At 39.6% G+C, this 15045-nt stretch overlaps 1 protein-coding gene across 4 annotated transcripts in view; it reads left to right on the top strand.

Moving 5' to 3' along the window:
- ECT2L (epithelial cell transforming 2 like) overlaps positions 1 to 15045 on the top strand; it is a 106948-nt gene that overhangs the window by 31297 nt on the left and 60606 nt on the right. For all 4 annotated transcript variants that reach the window (XM_055265429.2, XM_055265439.2, XM_055265449.2 and 1 more), the window contains exons 4-5: positions 9092 to 9254; positions 13744 to 13996. In XM_055265429.2, the coding sequence (XP_055121404.1) occupies positions 9092 to 9254; positions 13744 to 13996 (416 nt within the window). The remainder of the gene's footprint in view (positions 1 to 9091; positions 9255 to 13743; positions 13997 to 15045) is intronic.

Raw genomic sequence — 15045 nt, forward strand, 5'->3', positions numbered from 1 at the left:
TTCTCCAAGGAGCTGTTTCCTTCAGTGGGAAATAATATTTGGTATTAGGTATTGCCCTAATAGGGCACTCTTATAAGTATCTTATAAGGTTGTTCATAGTTTCTAGGAATTTTTAGTACACAGAACTAGAAAATAACTTTAAAGAAAAGTTACAATGCATCAAGAGTTCGGATCCATACTCTCAATTCAAACTCAAGTCAACAGGATTTGTATTGAACCTTTCTGTATTGCATCCATATCTCTTTCACATAGGAAATTCACATAGGATTTCACATAGGAAATCTTGGTTCCCAATGACATTATTACTCATTTCCTTTGTTCCATAATAATACATGCACAACATTCCCAAAACAACAAAACCATCACTACCACTCCCTATATATCATTACTGAAATCAGTTAAAAATAATTTTTGCAGTGCTTGTTGTCCTTAAGGTGTGCCACATTTAGGGACATAGAGTCAAATTTCTGTGTTTTCTTTTCTTTTTTTTTTTTTTTTTTTTGAGACAGAGTCTCACTCTGTTTCCCAGGCTGGAGTGCAGTGGCACAATCTCAGCTCACTGCAACCTCTGCCTCCCGGGTTCCAGCGACTCTCCCACCTCAGCCTCCAGAGTAGGTAGTATGCTACAGGCACTCGCCACCATGCCCGGCTAATTTTTTGTATTTTTAGTAGAGATGGGGTTTCACCATGTTAGCCAGGCTGGTCTCAAACTCCTAACCTGAAGTGATCTGCCCATCTTGGCCTCCCAAAGTGCTGGTATTACAGGCGTGAGCCACCGCACCCAGCCTAAATTTCTGTGTTTTAAAATGGAATAATCCCAATCTGTATGGCTATTCAACTAATTCAATACACAATTAAGTTTGTTTTGCTTTGCTTTTGAATTTTAGGGATTGCCTTTATCAAATCCAATTTTGTTTGATAATTTAATATTAAAAGACATATGGTTACAGAAGTCACATCTAGAAAACAAGGTATATTCAGAAAAATCTAGCTTCTACCACTGTGTTCTGTGCTCTGTTCCCTCCCTCCAAATCTCTCCACAACTAGGGTGGATAAGCTTTTTCTAAAGGGCCAGATAGCAACAATCTTAGGCCTTGTGGGCCCTGTGATCCCTGCTTCAACGACTTAGCTTTACCGATGCAGTATGAAGGCCAGCACAGGCAATATGTAAGTAAATGGGTGTGGTTGTGTTCCAGTAACATTTTGCAAAAAGGGATGTCAAAAACGAATGGATATAGTCCACAGGCCATACCCCTGCTCTAGAGTCATCTGCAGGGACTGTCCCCGGATCCCCAGTTTCAACTCACTACTCACCCCATCCTAAACTGGTTTTTGCCCTTTTAAGTCCATATGGCTGAATCCAAAGGACTCTTGGATTTTTTTCAGTTATCTTGCTTGTCCTCTCTGCAGTTTTCAGTACGAACAAGTACTCACTCCTCGAAATGACAATCTTCCTGTGGATGTCATGATAGAAGATTCACCTGGCTTCCTCCTACCTCTCTGTCCTTTCCATGCTGTTTAATGACAAATCCTCTACGTGTCGTTAAATGTGGGCATTCCTCCAGCCTGTGGGAACTCTGCTTCTCTTTTCACTCTGTGCTGTCTGTGTAGAGCGCTTGATCCATACCCAGGCCTTTATTTAGTATTTCTATAACAGTGATCAGGCAATTTTTATCTTTGGCCCAGTCATTGCCTTTGAGTTCCTAATTATATATCCAGCTGCTTACTTGATATTTAATTTTGAATGTCTTGAAAACACCCCAAAACCAACATGTGCAAGTATATATGATCGTCATAGGCACAATGTGACTATATTCTCTATTTTAATGGTACCACCAGCCATCCAGCTTCAAAAGCTAGAAACCCAAGACTCATCTAATCACCACTTATCAATTTACCCCCAATATCTTTCATGTGTTCAATTTTCTACATCTCTATCAATACCACCTTAGGCCAACCTACCATTATTTCTGGCCTGGGCTATGGCTATGGCCATGGCCTTCTAACTGGTCTCCCCATCATTCTGGACTCTGTCACCCCTCCCTGTGCAGTCAGTGTTGGCTTCTCAAATGGCCCTGAGACCATGTCATCATGCCCCTGTTTAAAAGTTTTAGTTTAAAAAATTGTAACCTTTAACATGGCATCCAAGGCCCTGCAGGGATATGGCTCTAACCACCCCTTCAGCTTCCCCTCTTCCCTCTTTCTCCATAGTTCCTGGTGCTTCAGCCCAACTCACCTTCGTCCAGCTCCTCAGGGATGCTGCCTTTGCCCTTGACATTGCCCTCTACCTAGGAGGCTCTTCTGCCTCCACTGCCTTCTTCTCCCAGTTGCCTTTAACCCACTTAGCTCCTGCAGGGAAGCCTTTCCACACATGTACTTTTTCTTCAGAAGATTAATGACAGTTGTAATTTCACCTTTATTTATTAGATTTTTTAAAAAATTGGTGCTGTCCCTAACCATACTGTAGGCTCCATAAAGGCAGGAATTGTGTCATTTTTCTTTTTTTGTCTCATTAAAACCCCAGAATATAAGAAGGGATTCAAAATAATGTTGATTTAATAAGTGAATCAGTGAACTGTACAATCACAGTAAACATGCACATACCAATTTAATTAAACAATTTTAGATCATGTATTCCTTTGAGAAGAGGTATTCAAATTGCACCAAAAACTATAAATCTTCCCCCCAGGAAAGACACATAGGTGCATAGATACAAAATTTACCAGACATTTCAGGAACTTTGTATGCTGCATGAAACTCTCATATGGATAACAGTGCATTAAACTAAGTGAAATGTCTTCAATTTTTTTATCATTTTAAATGACTTCATAATATTCAATGGTACAGATTTTGCTTAAGATTCTCTAGTTTTCCCTCCTTTGGTTTCAAGTTTATTATCCAACTTACTCAGTTTTCTCTTAATTTCAAAAACTATATATTTTTTACTTCAAATGTCTGGTTTTTTTTTTCCAAATGAACATTTCAAACATTCACTCCTATTATTACCTTGATTTCTCTTTGAATATTTTCAGCATGTTTATGTTAAAATCTCTTGGATTATTTCATTACCTTCAGTTCTGGAGGTGACAGATCCCTTGTTTGTTTCATTTGCTGGCCTTGCCTCATGGTGTTTTAGTCTGAGGTTATTTTCCAAAGGGAGGATAACTGCCCTGGGTTGTGGAGGCACATGGAGTGGTTCACATGTGTATCTTCCTCTCCGAGAACCCCTTGGGTTTCTTATTTTCTCACCAGCGTTTATGTTTCTATGGTAGCTCAGGGTCTCTAACGTGCCAGGAGATTTAATATGGACTTAAGCCCATGCAAGGTACAGGCCTGTTCTGATTTCCCCCAGGTCTCCCATTCCTTTAGCAGCCCAGGAGAAGGTGTGCTTCCTTGCTTCTTCCCTGCAAGGTCTGGACTCCTGTCAGTAGGAAAGCCTAGCACTACTCATCAAGACTGGGCCCAATTCTTCTGTAAATTTCTCAATTTCAGCTCCCATTTAGTGTCCTTGTGTGTTTTTTTTTAATTTATAACTTGATTTCTTTTTTCATTACTCTTCCGTTTGAAGAGATTATGCTTTATAATCCCAGCGCTTTTAGCTGTTTGAAATTAGTTCATAGTGTATTAGTCCATTTCACACTGCTATAAAGAACTGCCTGAGACTGGGTAATTTATAAAGATAAAAGCATTAATTGGCTCAGAGTTCTGCATGGGTGGGGGGGCCTCAGGAAACTTAACAATTATGGAGGAAGGGGAAGCAGGCACATCTTACGTGGCGGCAGGCAAAAGAGAGAAAAGGAGGAACTGTTAAACACCAATAAAACATCGGATCTCGTGAGAACTCACTATCACAAGAAAAGCATGGGGGAAACCACCTCCATGATCCACTCACCCACCACCAGGTCCCTCCCTTGACATGTGGGGATTATGGAGATTAAAATTCGAGATGAGATTTGGGTGGGGACATAAAGCCAAACCATATCACATAGATTCCCCTTTCAGCTCAGTCTACTGATTTCTAGGAAGATTAGATTTTATATATATGCCATAACTTATCTCAGACATTTAGCTTATTTTCCCCAGCTTTTGCTACTAAAAACAACATTTAGAGGAACATCCTTTAGCTAAATCCTTAGACATATCTTTAATCATTGTTTTAGGGAAACCCCTAGAAGACAAATTGTTGGATCCAAAAGCACATTTGTATGGCCTCTGGTATTTGTCACTTGCCAACTTGTCTTCCTTTTCATGCAACTCAGGAGTTGCACAGATGCCTATGGTTCCCCTTGCCCTTGTGTCATCTCCTTTTGGCCTCATTAAAACATGCACCAGAGGATCACCTGAGGTCAGGAGTTCGAGACCAGCCTGGCCAACATGGCAAAACCCCGTCTCTACTAAAAATACAAAAATTAGCCGGGCTTGGTGGCACGCACCTGTAATCCCAGCTGCTCAGGAGGCTGAGATAGCAGAATCGCTTGAATCCAGAAGGTGAAGGTTGCAGTGAGCAGAGATCACACCGTAGTACTACAGCCTGGGTGACAGAGCAAGACTCCATCTCAAAAATAAATAAATAAATAATTTAAAAAAAAAACAACATGCACCAGGGACTGAAACTGGGGTATGAACAGCACCCCAGACTCTCACCAAGACATAAAAGTGTTTGTAAAGAAGCCACCAGACAAGGCTTAGAGGTGCTGCCTAGGCAACCAGAAAACAGGGACCTCTGCCAAATCCACTCTCCCCTCCACAGGCCTCTCTCCAAGCTGTTCTCCTAGTCATTTTCATCACAATTTTGGCAGCTTCTTTCTACTTATCAGAAATTTAAGAGCAGAGAATTAAATTCAAGTCCCACATTACTAAGCTTTGTTATTTTTGCAAAGTACACGTTGTACATTCAGTGGCACACTGCGAAGCATTATCATGAATTATTTAAATGACACCATCCTCATCACAATAAATGAGCAAAACACGTTTTTTCACTGTCTCCTTACATGTTATTTCTCTTCACAGATTTCTTACTTTGCAACATTAAAATGTGATGAGCCCCGCAATGTCATTACTACAAACTACCCTACCTTAGTTCTGCTGATCATGTTTTTTTTTCTAATGTGACGGAAGCATTTTTCTTTCTTCATAAGATTCATTATACTCAAATGTGTCCTTGTAGCAGCATAGAATAGGAACAAATATAAAATATGTATAACCAAGGTTTACTTTTGGAAGAAATTCATATTCAATTCTCCTTTGCTCTGCTGGGATGGAACAATAGATGCTGTGAGGTGGGAAGGTAGTAGACATGAAAATCTAAAGATACTGAGACCCTTCTTTGGAAAGGAGGCCGGAAACATCTCTGTTTTGCCTCTTATTTTATTAATCTATTTTATAATTCCAAGTAAATGAGAGTAAAACTTATCTCAAAGGCTAGCAAAATGATCCTGAAGTTTAACTCAGGCCATGAGGACAGTAATTCATTAGAGATTAACTGTTCTTGGCATTGTCACAGTCTTGTTCAGCTTGAATGTTAATCTCTAAGGAAATGACAGTTATTACCTGTGCTTTATTGTTGATACTGACAAGATCCTCAAGTGACACTTCTGTCTGTGGATACTACATGCTACCAGTACAGGCCCGGCTCCATTCTTTGCCGTTTACACACACACACACACACACACACACAAACACTCTCACTCTCTCTGTTTCTTTCCTCACAACGGCATGCCAACAGGTTCATTTTACGCCACTCTGTTTTGTCTCAGGATGTGACAAGGCTACATGAACAGGGATCAAAAAAACAGCAGTGACTTAAGGCCAGGGGAGGAAGAACACAGAAAATAAATCAGCAATCGTTAAAACTTGGAACTGAAGCAAACTTAAAATATTTTAGCCACTTAAAAAAAATCTTTTCATTTTGCAATAATTTTTAACTTACAGAAAAGTTGCAAGAATAGTACAAATAATGTCTTTATCCCTTTCACCTGGACTTCCTCATTTAGTTAACATTTTAATAGTTATGGCCAGGCGCAGTGGCTCACGCCTGTAATCCCAGCACTTTGGGAGGCCAAGGCAGGAGGATCGCTTGAGCTTAAGAGTTCAAGACCAGCCTGGGCAACATAGTGAAACCACATCTCCATTAAAGATACAAAAAAATTAGCCGGGTGCGGTGGTGCATGCCTGGAGTCCCCAGCAATTTGGGAGGCTGAGGAGGGAGGATTGCTTGAGGCCGGGAGGCAGAGGTTGCAGTGAGCTGAGATCGCGCCACTGCCCTCCAGCCTGGGTGACAGAGCCAGGCCCTGTCTCAAAAAAAAAAAAAAAATAGTTAACAGTTTAATAGCTAACATTTTACCATTTTTGCCTTATTATTTAGAATCACTTGAGAGTAAATTACGAACATGATGCCCATTACCTTAAGTGTGTCAATGTGTGTTTCCTAAAACATAAGGACACAGTGCTGAAAAATCAAAGTATATCCAGCATTACCAGGAAATCAGCACTGATACAATACTACATCCACCCTGCAGACTCCATTCCCATATTCCTGATTGCTCCAGCAATGTCCTTTATAATCATCCTTTTCCATTTGGTCCAGAATCCAGCCCAGGGTTATCTACTGTATTTAGTTTCCATGTCTCTAGATCTGCCTTCAATGTGGAACAAATGCTCAGGTTTTCCTTGTCTCTTATGACTTGATACTTTTGAAGAGCACAGGCCTGCTGCTTTGTTGAATGACCCTCAATTTCTGGTTGGGTGATGGTTCCTCAAGATTACGCTCAGGTTATGCCTTCTTGGCAGGAATAGCGCGGAAATGCTGCTGTGTTCTCAGTGGATCGCATCGGGGGGCATAGCATGTCCATTTGTCCCATAGCTAGTGATTATATCCCTTGGTTAAGATAGCTAATTATTTTGTACTTAATTTATATTTAATAAACAATTTAAAAGTATTTGATTAATTTTAAAGTAATCAAAAACTATTCTATGTAAATATCCTGTTTCTTATCAAGCTTTCACCCACTAGTTTTAGCGTTCATTAATTTTTTTTTTTTTTTTTTTTTTTTTTTGAGATGGAGTTTTGCTCTTGTCACCCAGGCTGGAGTGCAGTGGCGCGATCTCGGCTCACTGCAACCTCCACCTCCTGTGTTCAAGCGATTCTCCTGCCTCAGCCTCCTGAGTAGCTGAGATTACAAGCATACACCACCATGCCCAGCTAACTTTCATATTTTTAGTACAGACAGGGTTTCACCACATTGGCCAGGCTGGTTTCAAACTCCTGACCTCAGGTGATCCACCCACCTCGGCCTCCCAAAGTGCTGGGATTACAGGCGTGAGCCACCCATTGATGATTCTTATTTGAAGCAATTATTACTATGATAGCCTTCAAATGGTGATTTCCTAATTTCTTAATTCCTTCTGCATGTATTAATTGGTGTTCTGTTGTGAGGCAGTTTTCCTTCTCCCTTATTTATTCATTCATGGGTATATTTATATCAGTATGGACTCAGGAACGCCTATTTTATTCAATAGGCTATATTACATTAATTATTTACTTTGATACTCAAATTATTCCATATTTTGCCAGTGGGAGTGACTTTATTAATAAATTGGCTTCTGTATTCTTTTGGTATGTCCATGATTCTTTAAGTACTTCCTTATTTTCTGGTGTCAAGATTTTCCAGACCCATCTTATACTTTCCTTGTCCCTGCCCTGGTATCAGCCATTTCTCCAGTAAGCTCTGGTTTGTTTTATTAGGAAATGGAATTGAGAAACCAAGATCTGAGTTTATGGTGTGTTCATTGCTTCTGGGATGTCATTGCTTTTAGGTGCTCTAAGATGAAATATATGTACACACGTGTACATATACAGCCATCTGTCTGTGTATCATTCATTTATATACATATTTTAAAACATGAGATTTTACAGTGATATCTCCAATTTCTCTCCAACTCCATATAGATTAGTCTAGCTTTCCTCCTTTACATATTTGTAGATCCTTTTTCCAAAAGTGAGAAACCTAGCTCCCATAATCTTTAGATTTTTCCCAACCCCCTGTAAACAACCAATCTTCCAGCCATTCAGAAGCCATCATCTCCTTCTCCCCTTCTGCACATGGCTATTGCCCCACTGAGTCTCTCCGCACTCTTCCTGTGGCCACGCCAGGCTGAGCAAACCCTGTTACTGACCCGTAACAGCACACTAGTCTCTTCTATACCTGCTACCCATTCAGGAGAAACGATTGGCATTTCAGAATGTGGCCAGCTTTGTGTCAAAAGAAGGATTAAATAAATCACATAATATAGTGTGTTAGGTCCAGTGGGGAAGAGAATTTGGTCTTATAATACAGGCAGCCACTTAAAAGGAAAAATAAATTTCTTCTAGAAGCCCTGGTCTCAAAAAAAATAAATAAAAAAAAAAACAAAAAACGTCCACACACAAGAAAATCTCAGTGAATATATCTTTGCTTTGAATTTCAACTCCATTAAAAATCTTGAGTTCAGTTTTAAATTGATAGTGAAAAGGTTTTATAGTCTTTTTCTCTTGAAAATCAAACCAAACTAGGTTTACTCCAAGACTGTTTATTCCTGTGAATTTTAGATATTCTTGCTATTTGTCTTCCTTTTTAGAACGGATAAATTCAAAGCGAATACTTTTTTTTTTTTTTTTTTTTTAAGACAGAGTCTCACTCTGTTGCCCAGGCTGGAGTGCAGTAGCACGATCTCAGCTCACTGCAACCTCAGCTTCCCGGATTCAAGTAATTCTGCCTCAGCATTCCGAGTAGCTGGGATTACAGGCATGCATCACCATACTCAGCTAATTTTTTGTATTTTTAGTAAAGACAGAGTTTTGCCGTGTTGGCTAGGCTGGTCTTGAACCCCTAACCTCAAGTGATCCACCCACCTTGGCCTCTCAAAGTGCCGGGATTACAGGCATGAGTTGCTGCACCTGGCCTGAAAATTTTTTAAATCTAGACTTATGTTTTGTTAGGATTAATTTTTTATAGGTAGAACATTGGAGGACGATCAATGACCAATATTTATGCTGACTTTTTAGTCAATTTTAGACATTAGTGTTCTAAAGTAAATTTCTCTTTCTTTTTAGGTTTGTCCAAGACTGGTTTTCAGAAAGGATGCAAGTGGCCAAAGTGGACTTCTCTACAGTGTTACCACGCTTCATTTCTCTATATATCTTTTCCTTTTTGAGTCCGAAAGATTTGTGTGCCGCTGCCCAAGTCAGCTGGCCCTGGAAGTTTTTAACTGAACAGGTTTACTATTTGTCACTTCCTAGTAATAGGGCACAAGTACAGCTGTAATCTCTAATGAGGCTACTGGGGTAGCTCCCTTCCCTGAAGACAATAGCTGAGGGTACCTGATCCGTCATCAACTTACCCTTGAGAGAAAAAATGGGGATAAGTGAAATACAATAATGTATTTCTATAAATAAATAAGGAATATAGACTAGTCCAATAATTCCTGTGAAATACAATAATGTATTTCTGTAAATAAATAAGGAATATAGACTAGTCCAATAATTCCTGTTACTTAAAAAATCTTTAAATACTCAGTATAATTATTTAGAAAACATTTTATCTTGGTTAAAGAAGTTCCCTTTTTTTTTTTTTTTTGAGACGGAGTCTTGCTCTGTCGCCCAGGCTGGAGTGCAGTGGCACGATCTCAACTCACTACAACCTCTGCTTCCTGGGTTCAAGTGACTCTCCAGCCTCAGCCTCCTGAGTAGCTGGGATTACAGGCATGCGCCACCATGCCCAGCTAATTTTTGTATTTTTAGTAGAGACAGGGTTTCACCATGTTGGTCAGGCTGGTCTCGAACTCCTGACCTTGTGATCCGCCCACCTCGGCCTCCCAAAGTGCTGAGATTATAGGCATGAGCCACCACGCCCAGCCAAGAAGTTCACTTTTCTTCATGAAAAATGATTTATGCTTTAGATTTTGTATATTATTTTATCTCTGATAACTCAGCTCTAGAAACTGCTACACAACCACAGCCTCAACTAATCCCTTATTGTCTTAACATCTGTTAAAGAACATACATTGAGATTGTTAACAGCAGTTGAAAGCAGTTAACAGCAGCAGCTGTTTAAAATCAACATCTTTTGCCATTAAGTCTGCCTCTGGCCTTAATATTTAATAAAATGTAATTACACACATACTTTTTTTTTTTTTCCTAAGACAGGATCTCATTCTGTCACCCAGGCTGGAATACAGTAGTGCAATCTGGCTCACTGCAACCTCTGTCTTCCAGGCTCAAGAGATCCTCTCACCTCAACCTCCCAAGTACCTGGGACTATAGACATGCACCACCATGCCCAGCTAATTTTTGTATTTTTAGTAGAGACGGGGTTTCGCCATGTTGGCCAGGCTGGTCTCGAACTCCTGGGCTCAAGAGATCCACCCACCTCGGCCTCCCAAAGTACTGGGATTACAGGCATGAGCCACCGTGCCTGGCCTAGTCTGTTTATATTTCTGTAAACACTGATATATTTGTGTTTAATCCATCATTTTACTATTTATTTTTTGTTTGTCCCATTTATGTTTTTTTCCTCCTCCCTGTCTTCCTTTGTGTGAATTAAACTTTTTTCAATGGTTAATTATGGATTCTTTAACAGTTCTTTCATGGTTACCACAGAGTACAACATACAGCCTTGAATTATCTTACCATTTCTAAGACAATGCAGGGAGCTTAAAACAGTTTAAATTCATTTACCCTCCTCTCAGTTTCCATGCTTTTGTTAAAGATTTTTATTTTATATATACTAATAATAGCCTACTGTTGACCAGAAGACTTACTGATAACACTAACAGTCGATTAACACACATTTTGTATATGTACTATACACTGTTTCTTCAATATGGCAAAAGAGATTGTTATTTAAAAATTCATGAGAAGATATATTTACTATTAAGTGGAAATGGATCATTGTAAAGATCTTCACCCTCATCATCTTCATGTTGAGTAGGCTGAGGAAGAGGAGGGGTTGGTTTTGCTGTCTTGGGGGTGGCAGAGGTGGAAGAAAGTGCATATAAATGCACGTATGCAGTTCAAACCCATTGTTCAAGTGTATAAAATAAACATATATAACACATGAACACATATCTCACAAATCTTTATTACTATTGTTTTATGTAGTCAATATTTGTATGTGACCATATTTTTTTCTGTAGCTCATTTTTTTCTGTTTCTGTATCTCTGAGTTTCCATTTGGGATCATTTTCCTTTGCATTCTATTTAATATTACCTCTAGTACAGGTGTGCTGCTGATAAATTTTCTTAGTTTTTGTGTGTCTGAAAATATCTATTTCATCTTCATACTTAGACAATTATTTCAATAAGAAATTTAAATTCTAGGTTGGCAGCTAATTTTTTTTATAGAACTTTGAAAATATTTCATTTTTTTTTTCTTGAGAAGTCAGAAGTTTTATTGTTGATCCTTTAAAGGTAACATTTCTATCATCTCTAGCTGCTTTTTGGACTTTTTTTTCTTTCATTTTCAGTAATGTTATTCTGATACACCTAGGTGTTTGTATGTATCTCGTTTTGTAGTGATTTTTGAGTCTGAGACTTAATGTCTTTCATCAGTTTTGAAATGTTCTCAGATGTTATTTCTTCATATTGATTCTGCCCCATTCTCTCCCTTTTTTTCCTAGTATTCCAATACTTATAGGTTGGAAAGATTCACCATGTCTCATAACTTTCATATTCTTTTATACACATTTTCCATTTCTGTGACCTTCAGTATTTCAGTCTGGATTTTCTTTGGACCTATCTTTCAGTTTACTAATTGTTTCTTTAGCTAGATTCTAATCTGATCTTAAACCCATCCATTGAGTTGTAAATTTCAGTTATATTTTCAGTTCTAGAATATTGATTTAATTCTTTTGCCAAAATTTTCTACCTAGTCATTTATTTTAGATATATTAGAGTATTTATTTCCGCAAAGTTCATGTCTGATGATTACAATATTTGGATCACCTGAGGATCTCTCTATAGTTATTAAAAACCAAAAAGAAAAAAGAATTCTTGTCTATTGTGTGTTCTAGTTAATTTTCATTGAGTACCAGATACTGAGTATACAAAATTAATGTGATCCTTTGAGTCTCTGGGTGATGTTATCTTCCTTCAGAGAGAATTTACTTTTGCTTCTGGCACATCTAGTGCTAGGAACAAATGCTACAAATCCAGTCAAGGAATGAGATATTTCAAAGCTGGCTTCAGTCTTTGTGAGAGTTTGTCTAATTCAGTATTATCCTTCCTGAAAAGAATCTTAACTGAAAGCTGGTGTGATTACTAAGGCTCTCCCCTCTTAGTGGGCCCTAAATTTCCATTTGTGTCCTCTCTTCCCTGTGAGAATGCCTAAGATTCTTTTTTAGCATCTAAGTCTTTTAGTCATAACTTTCTGTTCTGCTTCTCAGCCTAACAAGCTTTGCTTTGGAACTGACAAACGCCTTGAAGTAAAAAGTGATGCCAAATATCAGGCCTACCTCTCTGGGTTTCCCTTCTTTCTGGGATCTTGGTTGAACAAGTCCTTATTGCATTGATAGCTCTATAATATAGCCTTCAAATAACTGTTTGTATAATATTTGGTCTAGATATTTCATTAGTTCAAACCACATGAAATTTTCTCTTTTCATATGTCAAAATGGCTGCATATCGGCAATATCGTACGCTTCAGTCAAAATTATTCTCAATGAGAGGGTTAATCTGAAAGAAACTATTCCACTATTGCTAGAAGCTGAATTCTCAGAATCTAGGGTTAACGTAACCAAATGCTATTGGAACGCTGGATAAGTGTCACAAAGATGTCTAATACATACATTCACATATAACGTATATATTCATCAAATAACATTTTTCCTGTGGAACAAGACATGCTTCTTATTTCCAAGTCAAGTTCAGATAGTAAGTCAGTAGTAGCATTTAAAAACCTTATATCTGGCCAGGTGCAGTGGCTCACACCTGTAATCCCAGCACTTTGGGAGGCTGAAGCGGGTGGATCACCTGAAGTCAGGAGTTCCAGACCAGCCTAACAGGGCAAAACCCCGTCTCTAGTAAAAATACAAAAAAACTAGCTGGGCATGGTGGCATGCGCCTGTAATCCCAGCTACTCAGGAGGCAGAGGCAAGAGAATTGCTTGAACTCAAGAGGCAGAGTTTGTAGTGAGCTGAGATCGCGCCACTGCACTCCAGCCTGGGCGACAGAGCGGGACTCCATCTCAAAAAAACATAGAAATAAAAATAAAAGGCCGGGCGCGGTGGCTCACACCTGTAATCCCAGCACTTTGGGAGGCCGAGGCGGACAGATCATGAGGTCAGGAGATCGAGACCATCCTGGCTAACACGGTGAAATCTCATCTCTACTAAAAATACGAAAAAATTAGCCAGGTGTGGTGGCGGGCACCTGTAGTCCCAGCTACTCGGGAGGCTGAGGCAGGAGAATAGCGTGAACCCGGGAGGCGGAGCTTGCAATGAGCTAAGATCACGCCACTGTACTCCAGCCTGGGCAACAGAGTGAGACTCTGTCTCAAAATAAATAAGTTAAATAAAATAAAATATAAAAAAATAAAAACCTTAAATTTTATATAAACATTGTAGAAACAAATGGATTTGCATACAAATTCTGAGATTTTTGTACCAGAAATCTCAGTGTAATGAAAAAGTATCTGTGTACCTGAAAATATTATTGCTAGAAAACTGTCTGAAAACAATTTGTGACTCATCTTCCTCTTGTTTCTGAAGGATTGCTTGTGGATGCCCAAATGCATTAAGTTCGGATGGTTTCTGCCCTATACTCCAACAGATAATGAGTATGGTGCTTGGAAGCGCCATTACGTTGCTTGTGTGTCCCACTTAGACTGGCTGACACCTAGGGAGGCTGCTGCTACTTATGGGACGCTGAATGAACCCAAAACAGAAGATGAGGAACTACTGGAGAGACAAAGAGAAAAGTGGCTGAGGAAAAGAATTTGGGAGAAAATTGCACTACGTAAGAGTAAGTAGCATTTTAAACCTTTATATCTTAGGTAAATAATGTAGACACAAATGGATTCACATACAAATTCCCACAGAGGACAGCCTGTCTTTCAGAACACTCTGAGTGGCAGTCTTAAGTATTTTCCAGATGAGCCTTTTTCTTTATTGTATATTTCAAGTTAATTGACGAGAAAAACAAAGATTTCAGACAAAATATATAAGGTTAAATATCAGTACCTCCATTGCTATTCTGGCTCCTCTCAGGCTTATAAGACCAAAAACAAAGAGGAGAAAGATGTTTGAACACGGGCAAAGAGCAAATAAATAGGTTCAAAACAGAGGAATTGGGAGTGGTGAAAAGAGGAGGAGAAATGCAAGTGAAAATGGAAGCAGGGAAAATAGCATTTAAAAAAGGAGAAAGAGGACAGCTCTTTCTGCTCTTTTTAAAGCCTCTTTCAGTTAAGCCCCCTATTTATTTTATTTTATTTATTTATTTATTTTTTTGAGACAGAGTCTCACTCTGTCACCCAGGCTGGAGTGCAGTGGCGCAATCTCGGCTCACTGCAAGCTCCACCTCCCGGGTTCACGCCATTCTTCTGCCTCAGCCTCCCGAGTAGCTGGGACCACAGGTGCCTGCCACCACGCCCAGCTAATTTTTTGTATTTTTAGTAGAGACGGGGTTTCACCGTGTTAGCCAGGATGGTCTTGATCTCCTGACCTCGTGATCCGCCCGCCTCTGCTTCCCAAAGTGCTGGGATTACAGGCATGAGTCACCGTGCCCTATTTAATTTTATTTTTGAGACAGGGTCTCACTCTGTCACCCAGGCTGTGCAATGGTACGATCTCTGGCTCACTGCAGCCTCGACTTCTGAGGCTCAAGTGATCCTCCCACCTCAGCCTCCTGAGTAGCTGGGACCACAGGTGCACACCACCACACCCTGCTAATTTCTTGTATTTTTGTAGAGACGGGGTTTCTCCATGTTGGCCATGCTGGTCCCAAATTCCTGGGCTCAAGTGTCCCACCCACCCTGGCCTCCCAAGGCGCTATGATTACAGGCAGAGCCACGG

Source organism: Symphalangus syndactylus, chromosome 2, assembly GCF_028878055.3.
Source record: "Symphalangus syndactylus isolate Jambi chromosome 2, NHGRI_mSymSyn1-v2.1_pri, whole genome shotgun sequence".
NCBI classification, from domain to species: Eukaryota; Metazoa; Chordata; class Mammalia; order Primates; family Hylobatidae; genus Symphalangus; species Symphalangus syndactylus.